General features: G+C 31.7%; 1 protein-coding gene across 1 annotated transcript; it reads left to right on the top strand.

Moving 5' to 3' along the window:
• The first annotated feature begins 2,155 nt into the window (after positions 1-2,155).
• Positions 2,156-5,428, top strand: LOC129308138 (adenine nucleotide transporter BT1, chloroplastic/mitochondrial-like). The gene is made up of 3 exons (XM_054949171.1): positions 2,156-3,237; positions 3,779-3,940; positions 4,470-5,428. Exons 1-3 carry the CDS (start codon positions 2,599-2,601, stop codon positions 4,935-4,937), a joined length of 1,269 nt encoding a protein of 422 aa, XP_054805146.1. The 5' UTR covers positions 2,156-2,598; the 3' UTR covers positions 4,938-5,428.
• The last annotated feature ends 4,055 nt before the right edge of the window (positions 5,429-9,483 follow it).

Raw genomic sequence — 9,483 nt, 5'->3', positions numbered from 1 at the left:
TTTCCCTCCACTTATAAAAAATCAAAATATCAAGTATATCTCTTGTGGTCTAAAACCCACCTTATGCCAACTTGCGTCAGTAGGGACATTCGTGGACAAAGCGGCTATTACAAAGTGAGGAAAAATAATTTCCTTTATATTAGTATTTTATACTGGTCAAGGAAAATTGCAGGCTAACTTATCTTTTTTAAAAAAAAAGGCAATAAAATTCTCTTAAATATATAAACGATGATTTAATTCTTTAAAATATTATAATTTTACTTAAATCTTTACAAACTTTTTTATTATTAATAAATTTATATAAATAATTAATTTTTTTTATTAAAAATAAAATGATTCACAAGTTTTATTTAAACAATCATAATTTTTTCTTATATTTGTAATAATGTGATAACAAATTGGGATTTTAACATGTAAAGTTATAATTTACTGTTACATTATTGCGAATATAAGAAAAAAATTGTGATTATTTAAAAAAATTTATAAATTATTTTATTTTTAATAAAGACAATTTGGTCATTTATATAAATTTATTAATGATACTTCAGTAAAATTATGATATTTTGAGGGATTAAATTGTCATTTTTATAATTGAAAGGGGTTTCATTATCATTTTCCTTATCTCTAATTTGTTAGTATCATTTAAAAATTTATCCCTAACCTAGTCATTTTTTATAGAAAAAGGAAGATGCATGCATCTAAACATACACACAATATATGTCAATGTTGGATTTCAATCCATAAACCTTTTTAAGAAAAGGAGGTGATTAGCATTACTATTAAGATAATTAGTCAATGACACAGCAATTTTTCTTTGTTCATAGGAGTGGTTGTATAAAAGTAATATCGTAAAGTTTTCAATCCGGAAATAGCGAACTAAACATATGAACGGTTTCTTTTTAAAAAAAAAAACAAGTAAAATAACTAAATAACTGTCACAAAAAATATTACACTGATTAATATATTCCTTCATTTAAAAATATAAGACATTTTTTAAAAAAATATGTTAAAAAATATAAGACATTTTTAATTTTTTGAGATATAAATAGTAACTAGTAGTAAATAGGAAAAGATAGGATTGATTTAAAAATAAGTAACTACTTTATTAAGGGTGAGATTTGATTAAAAATACCTTATATTGTTTAACGGAGGGAGTATATATTTTTAACACTATGTAGACTTTTTAATATGTCAAATTAAAATGTCATAATTGCAAATAAGCACGCGTTATTTCAATTAGAATTATGCCTACGATTCTATGTACATTAATTTTTTATTCTGTTTTAGATCATCATGGCATTAATTTTTATTCATTTAATTGTATTGTATGAACTTCAACAAAAAGAAAAAAAAATTGAATAGGGATGAATAATGCCCATCCCAACAATTTATTTATAATTTATTAGAATTTATAAAATGGTGTGTTTTATGTCAGATTAAACACTAACCTGCCTTCTCTAATATCCTAAATCCCAACTCTTCATTATTTATGCTAATGTCGGCGAAATTTTATATCATTCTCCCAGATGAAGGGTTAAAATTCTGAGCATTGGAGGGGCCAGCGGAGAGAGCGTTAAACGCTCCAAATCTACTCTTTTCTAATCAAAATATAAGGTATTAATAATTAATTTATTATTATGAAAAAATATTAGTTCAAATCTTAATTTTATATCTTTCCAATTAACCCACATTAAATATCATATAAAAGTATTTTAATAATGATAATTAAAATTTTAATACATTATTTTAAAAAAAAGTAATAAATAAAGTATGTGTATAGTTGAAAAAATAATAATAAAAATTACTAAATATTTTATATTTTAAATCAATCAAGACTTTTAAAAAATATCCTATATTATGGTCAGGAGAAAGTATACTTTAATGGTTACATTATGTTCAAACTAATCATAATTAAATTACTATATTTCACACACACACACATATATATACAGATTATTTCAGATAAATAATATTTTAAATTATAACAAAAATGCTGTAGCATTATGGTCAGATTATTTGTTTTCATTACGAGCCAATGGTTGTAACTGAGTCTTTAGTTTTAAGCCTTTTTTCTTTTTTAGTTTGAAGTCTTTAGTATTTCTAACTTAAAAAAGAAAAAAAAAATCCTCAGATCTTTATCTTTGTGAATGCCGTTGCTCTTAGGAAGATGAGGATAGTGAAATGTTTAGGCCTCTGATGCTGAGGTCCCAACAATGAATATGCCATTTCAGGTCGAACTTCTCAAAGCCATCCATAGGACTTGCCTCTCTGAATCATTCCGCAACGATGACAACTCCCCTTGTCCTTAGCGTTTTCTGTAACCTAAGCCTTTGAAATTCAAGTCATACATATAGCGTTGAGCATCGCGCCATATCTTCCTCTTCCTTCTCTCTCGTCTTCATCACTCTGGAGGCAGAGATTCTCCAGAAAGCATGCCATTCAATTCACGGCAATCAAATGCTTCTCTAGAAACATCAGTTTCTACGCTTGAAATTTGAAACCATCTTCTACACTTTTTGTTTACACTCGCGAAGCTTCGATTTCTTTTGAGAAGTGGTTCTGCGGATTGGTAACTTCTTGCAAATAACGTAAGATTTGATGGGTGGAGGTATGCAGATGATGCTTGAAGGTGTCGAATCTGGAAACAAAGATGTAGCAATATGTTCTTCAGGAATCAAGTTCGTATGGAATAATTGTCGAGAGGCTAATTCTCATTCCACTGGCTTATTTGCAAGCATTGGTCAAGCAGGATTTGGATTTGGTATTCCACCGAACCCTCCAGCTGCTAGAGAGAGTGGAAAAACCTTCACGCTGGCAAATTCATCCATGAAATTCGTTTCAATGCCTGAAGCCAGATTTCGAACGGGTCTGTTTCCGCGATTGTCGCTGGGAGGTAATGACGACGACGACCTCGACGATTCCTTTGAAATTGAAGATGAAGGTCTGGTGGTGATGAAGAAGACAACAACGACGAAGACAAAGAGGAATGGTCTAAGGTTGAAATTGAAGATTGGGAATCCTTCGTTAAGGAGGTTGATTAGTGGAGCCATTGCTGGTGCAGTGTCAAGATCTGCAGTAGCGCCATTGGAGACTATAAGGACACATTTGATGGTGGGACTCTCTGGAAATTCTGCTCTTGAGGTTTTCCGTTCTGTAGTGGTAGCTGATGGATGGAAGGGCCTGTACAGGGGTAATTTCGTAAATGTAATTCGTGTTGCCCCAAGCAAGGGCATTGAGGTATGTGCTTGGGCTTTTGAGATTTCATTATATTCTTGTTTGACTCCTGACCAGTTAATGTAGAACCTAATGTTTCCTGAAGACTTGGTTCATCCATTTTCATCAACCAAGATCAGAGTTCATAATTTGTGTTAATTTATTTATTATTATAATTTGGTGTAAATCTACTTTTAATTCCTACTGTCCCAAGAGCTTAATTTAGTACAATATGGTCCTCAAAGATTATGAAAGGGTTCAATACATTTTGAGTGTTTGAACCATTAACCTCAAGTGCCTGTAATTTTAGTGAAAATTGAATTGAAGTTTTCCAAAATTTAGTATGTGCACACATTTATTCTATATTTCAGCACTGGCTTTCTGGAAGAAATGACTTGATGTACTGATTCATTGTGTTCCTTAAACTCCTCAGCTAACTTTTTGATTGTTAATTATGACAAACTTTCAACAATTCTTGTTCTGCTAAATGTGCTTTTGACCAAAAGGAAACTCTTAGACATGCTTTATGTTTATGTTATCTGATGGGACCATTTCTGCACTGCAGTTATTTGTATATGATACTGTGAAGAAGCATTTGTCTCCTAAACCTGGTGAGCAGCCAAAACTTCCAATTCCAGCTCCATCAGTTGCTGGTGCTCTTGCTGGTGTTAGCTCGACTCTTTGCACATACCCTCTAGAGTTGCTCAAAACTCGTCTCACTGTTCAGGTAATTCACTCACTTCACAAGAGCGACACTAAACTTCCAGCCAAACATACCCACATTAAATGTCTCCATGTTCATGTTTATGCTTCCTAGCTTTAAATCCTGTTTGTTTCAATTTATTTTATGAAAAAATTACTGTTTGTTTAAACTTTTAAAAATAATTAAAGTCTATAAAAAAATAGATTTTTATTATTTTAATAAGCTACTTTGAGTAACTCTTCAAAATAATCATATTTAGTAGATGGGAGAATGTTTTAAAAATGTAGAATATATAAAGATATCATACAATTTTAAAATAATTAAATGATAAATATTTTTTATAAAATATAAATCAATGAAGATATAATAAAGTTTAAAAAAAACAACTGATAATCATTATTTTATTATTGTAATTAAACATAAAATTATATATGCCTTTTATAAAATCTCTAAAAAATAATTCTCTTTTTATAAAATATTTATAAGTTATCAAAAAATCATTTATTTTTCAATATTAAACATACACGCCCTTATACTACTACTTTAATTGCAGAGAGGGGTGTATAAGAACTTTCTAGATGCATTTATGAGAATTATTAAAGATGAAGGTCCAGCAGAACTGTACAGAGGCCTCACCCCAAGTATAATTGGTGTGATCCCCTTTGCTGCCACAAACTATCTTGCTTATGATACACTGCAAAAAGCATACAAGAAAGCTTTCAACAAGGAGGAAGTTGGGAATGTGATGACCCTTTTGATTGGATCAGCTTCAAGTGCATTTTCAAGCACCGTGACGTTCCCACTTGAGGTGGCTCGCAAGCACATGCAGGCTGGGGCTGTAAATGGAAGACAGTATAGCAATGTGCTTCATGCTCTTGTAACTATACTTGAAAAGGAGGGCCCTGCAGGTCTGTACAGAGGATTAGGGCCAAGCTGGTTAAAACTTATTCCTGCTGCTGGTATTTCTTTCATGTGCTATGAAGCATGCAAGAAGATACTTATTGAGCAACAAGAAATCTAACAGCTTCAAATTCCTTTCACACTATAGCTTGGTTTGAATGGAGAGAAAAGTAAGAAGAAAATAGAAAGGAAAGAAAACTATAAGGAGAAGTTTTCAAAAATAATATATATATATATATATATTTTTACCATTTTTGAGAGTTTCCCTCCTAGTGTTTTTTCTCCCAATTTTTCTCTCTATCCGAACGAAAGGTACAAGTTTGAAGAGCTTAAGAAGGAAAAATGTCTTCCATAGTTGCAGAATAGATCACACGTTTGAAAATTTTGAGGTGGAGTTTTTTTTTGCAATTGTTATTCACTGATTATAACTGAATTTTTTTTTCCTTCGTTAAAATATTGTTCGAGGTATCTCTCTGTACATGGGATCACAACTGGGCAATTAAATTAGATCCTTTATATTTAAACATTCATGTATGAGGACCGATACACGAGGGAGTAATACAGAATATGATCGTGCATTGGGCGTCCATTAATCTACTTGTTCACCTGTCATCACTTCTGTCTCTTTTCAAATGTACTATATGCATTCAACACACAACTTGATTCAATATGACATTTCTTGTATCAACAGGATATATACTAACAATTTCTATTATTGTTACAATTAATTAAGGTATTGAAAATTAGATCAGTTATTGAACCAATTAAGGCACTAGTTTAATGGTTAATAGTCAAATTGTAGTCAAATTATGATCAAACCTAATATAAATAAGTTATTTTATGAAATTAATCAAGACATTAGTTTAATGATTTAATTGGATAGGTTGACTCAAATTTTTATACTATACAAATTAAGTCAATGTTTTAAATGAGGTGATGACAAAATTGATGAAAAAGAGCCCTATCTAGATGAGCCCATCTAGATGAGCCCTATATAGGTACCTTGAACAATGTTTTTGATGGAAACGACTGTCTTGGGTTTTTTTTTTTTTTTTTTTTTTTTTCCTTTGATGAATGAAACGACAGTCTTGGTAACATATGATTTTACTTATACAACTGTGATGTGGATTATAGTTCTGTTAAGTTTCAATTGGCACGTTCAAATGCTATTTTTTTTTTCCAAGAGAATAATGCACATCAATGTTGCACAATACATTATACTATGAATCAACCAAAAATGTAATTTGAAACAGGTAGGAAAGAAACCGATATCCAGAACAAGATTAATTAGCTAAAAATGTAAGCATGTTTCTTTCTTTTTTTCTTGAGGGGGAGGGAGGCTCCACTTTCACTCAAGACAAACATAAGGAAGTTGAGATGTTGCATTGCGCCATATACAGTTAAAATCAAAATTGCTAAACATCATGAGATGTGGCATTTGAAGCCAGAATAAGCCATCTGAATTGAAGTTCTAACAAAGGAATTATAAATAGACTCAAAAAATCGACACTGTTACTCAGAAACTGAAGTAAGAATGAATACATGTTGATTCATGCCATAATTTTCTTTTAACATGTGCACTTTCTTTTAATATTTCTTTCTAGCTATAAGAATGATAGTGGCAAGCAATCACATCGCTGTCTTCACATGATAGTTGAGAATTTGCAGTGCTGATTCGTATAATCTTATTTCTCTGAATAAGTTTGTACATATATGGCTGGGGAGGATACAATCCCCCGAAATTGTCTCTCAATCATTGACAAAATAAAAACAAAATTAAAGGAAATATTCTATAATCTATAATCTATTAAGTAATAACAAAATATTACAAAACAGTGATAAATAGAGAAACTAGGGTTTTTTAGGTTAGTGGGCCTAGTAAATCTAAGCCTATTTCCAACACTCCCCCTCAAGCTAGTAAATAGATATTGACCACTCCTAGCTTGCTTACATAATCATTAGACTTAACTCTGACTAGAGGTTTAGTTTAGTCATCACATTAGCCACCTGCTTCCCAAATGGGATGTAGGACAAGTCTATCACGTTGGCTTCAATCTTCTCTTCAATAAAATGTCTACCAATTTAAACAAGCTTGGTGTGATCATGTTGGAAAGAATTATTAGCAATCTTGAGTGCAGCCATGCTATCACACCACATCTTGATTGGAGCATCCAATTCTAATCTAAATTCCAAGTGGTAAAAAATATGTGATCATTCAATCCACATTCCTTCACAGATTCCAAGTGCCATTGCTCCATATTCTACTTCTACAAAGCTTTTAGACACGATTAGCTGCTTCTCACTACTCCATGTTCCAAGATTACCCCATACACAAGTACAATATCTTGTGGTTGACATCAATTGCCCCTAGCCAGTCAACATCTGTGTATATTTCTACAACCATCTAGTCTTCTTTGCCTGATATCACATTGTTCGCATCTATGTATACTTCCACCTTATTTTGACTTCCCTTGAGAAATATAAGCCCTTGCCTAGTGTTGTCCTATCAAATCTTCCATGTGCTCCTTTTAAGGGTTGCTAGCCAATTGGCTCACTATTCCCAAAACATATGATATGTTAGGTCTAGTGTGAGATAAATAATCAACTTACCCATCAATTTTCGGTACCTTTCCTTATTAATATATTTGCCCTTAGGTTTTATCTCCTATTTGAAGTTAAGTTTCATTGGGTATCTGCAAATCTATCTCCTAACATCATAATCTCCTTAAGTAGGTCCAAAGTATATTTTCTTTGTGATTTACTAAGGCCTTTAGATGGCCAAGCTATCTCAATGTTGTAATATCCCAATTTTTTTTACCTAGGATTTATTAAAGTAATTGGGATCAACTTAAAATGATTAATTAAGTTCACCAAGTTTCCAGGTTACTAATTGGTTTATTAGACTTTTACGCAACTTAGGAGTCAAATTAGAATGGATATTGGGCTAATAAGGCCCGAGTAGAGGTCTTAATTGGTGTTGTGGCACTTTGTCCACATGCCACAATGCATGCATGTTGTACCACGGCGTATGACCATTTTGAAATTAAAATAGACATGAACTAGATAGAGAGTGGGAGTAAGAGCAAATGGATGTAATGTCTACCTTGACATTACTATTTAATCATCACAAAAAATCACACATAGGTAATTAGGAGTCATTAAACTTTTAAACTTATCATAAACAAGAACAGTTAAAATATAGAAAAATAAAACTTTTAAAACACTTGAAATCCTAAAAGCCCTCCAAAAATATATTTAAACTTAAAATTATAAATGTATAAGCACAATGGAAGCAAGAAAGATCATAAAATCATATCACATAAGAAAATAGGGGCAAAAAGGTTATTTTTATCTCAAATGGCACATATGCCATAGCATATGGTATAGAGAAACAAGTTCCCACTCCATGCCATACTTCATGGCGCATATAGTAGCAAATATTGTCATAATAGCTCATTAGGGATGAATTTCTAACATGCACCATTTTCACATGCGATGTCCTATTAGAGTGGTTCAAGTACCCACACGTAACTTATTTGATAATCTAGCTAATGACATAGGTTGTCTCAATACGATATTTTACTTGAAAGTTAAACACCTAGATACCAAAAGGCCATGTAATGTCATTCTCTCATCCAAGTACCCCAAATTATAACCATATGTCATTAACCACTGTTAAGGCCTCAACCAAACTCAATGGGCCATTACACACCTAATTAAATAGTTAAAAAAGTTAATAAATAATATAAATTATTTAGTTACCTCAACCCTCTAGATATGCTAGGGTTACTTATGGTACTTATTGTTCCTTGCACTGTCAACTGCTTAATATACTTGTAAGCCACTTCAATCTATAAGATTAATCATTATATGTCAATTCCAAATTGAACATCAGTACTTATTAGTACAATTAAAGTAGCTTAAGCTTATAATCTCTTTTGGTTGGCATTTTTAAGTCTTATACACCTTTCATAAACTCCCTACCACTTCCATTAATCTCACTACAAGGTTTTTCACAATTCAAACCTTTTCCCTTGAGGCTAAAATTGAACCAAGCCTCAAAACTCAATTATCAACTAGCAAACTAGTTATAAATCCTTAATTCAACTTCTAATAACCCTTTAGCTATTATTGGGCCCCATAACAATCCCTCTCTATCTCATAACACAATTTCTCTATATATCAAACCAAGAGAAAATAGGTAGAACAAAAGAGGAAGGAAATACAAAGCTTACTTGATAGACAACAAGTTAAAACTAACTTTAAGTTGCCTAAGATCTCATGCCCAATATCCAAGCTTCTTCCTCCCTTCCCTGTTGTTCTTTTCCCTTTTCTCCTCCTAAAATTACGAGTTAGTCCCAATCTTATTAATAAACATTTTGTGCCATGTGCCGTGGCATACAACATTGTGTTGCAATATATGGCACAATAAGATACTTCTCACTAAAGCCCCTTACTCAATCTTGATTAGCTCAACTTTCACTTTAACCTGATTATATAGCTGTCTAAGGACCCAAAATGTTAATTGATACTTTTGATTAAATTAATTAATCTATTAATTTACTAATTTAGCCTTAATTAATAATTAGATTTAGTATTAGATTTGGAATGTTATAATTCTCCCATCTTTTTAAAAATTTTATCCCCAAAATTCAACAACAAACAAA

Source organism: Prosopis cineraria, unplaced genomic scaffold (genome assembly GCF_029017545.1).
Source record: "Prosopis cineraria cultivar Desert tree isolate PC_DT_omini unplaced genomic scaffold, ASM2901754v1 PC4, whole genome shotgun sequence".
Classification (NCBI taxonomy): Eukaryota; Viridiplantae; Streptophyta; class Magnoliopsida; order Fabales; family Fabaceae; genus Prosopis; species Prosopis cineraria.
This window is presented reverse-complemented; position numbering and strand designations above follow the sequence as displayed.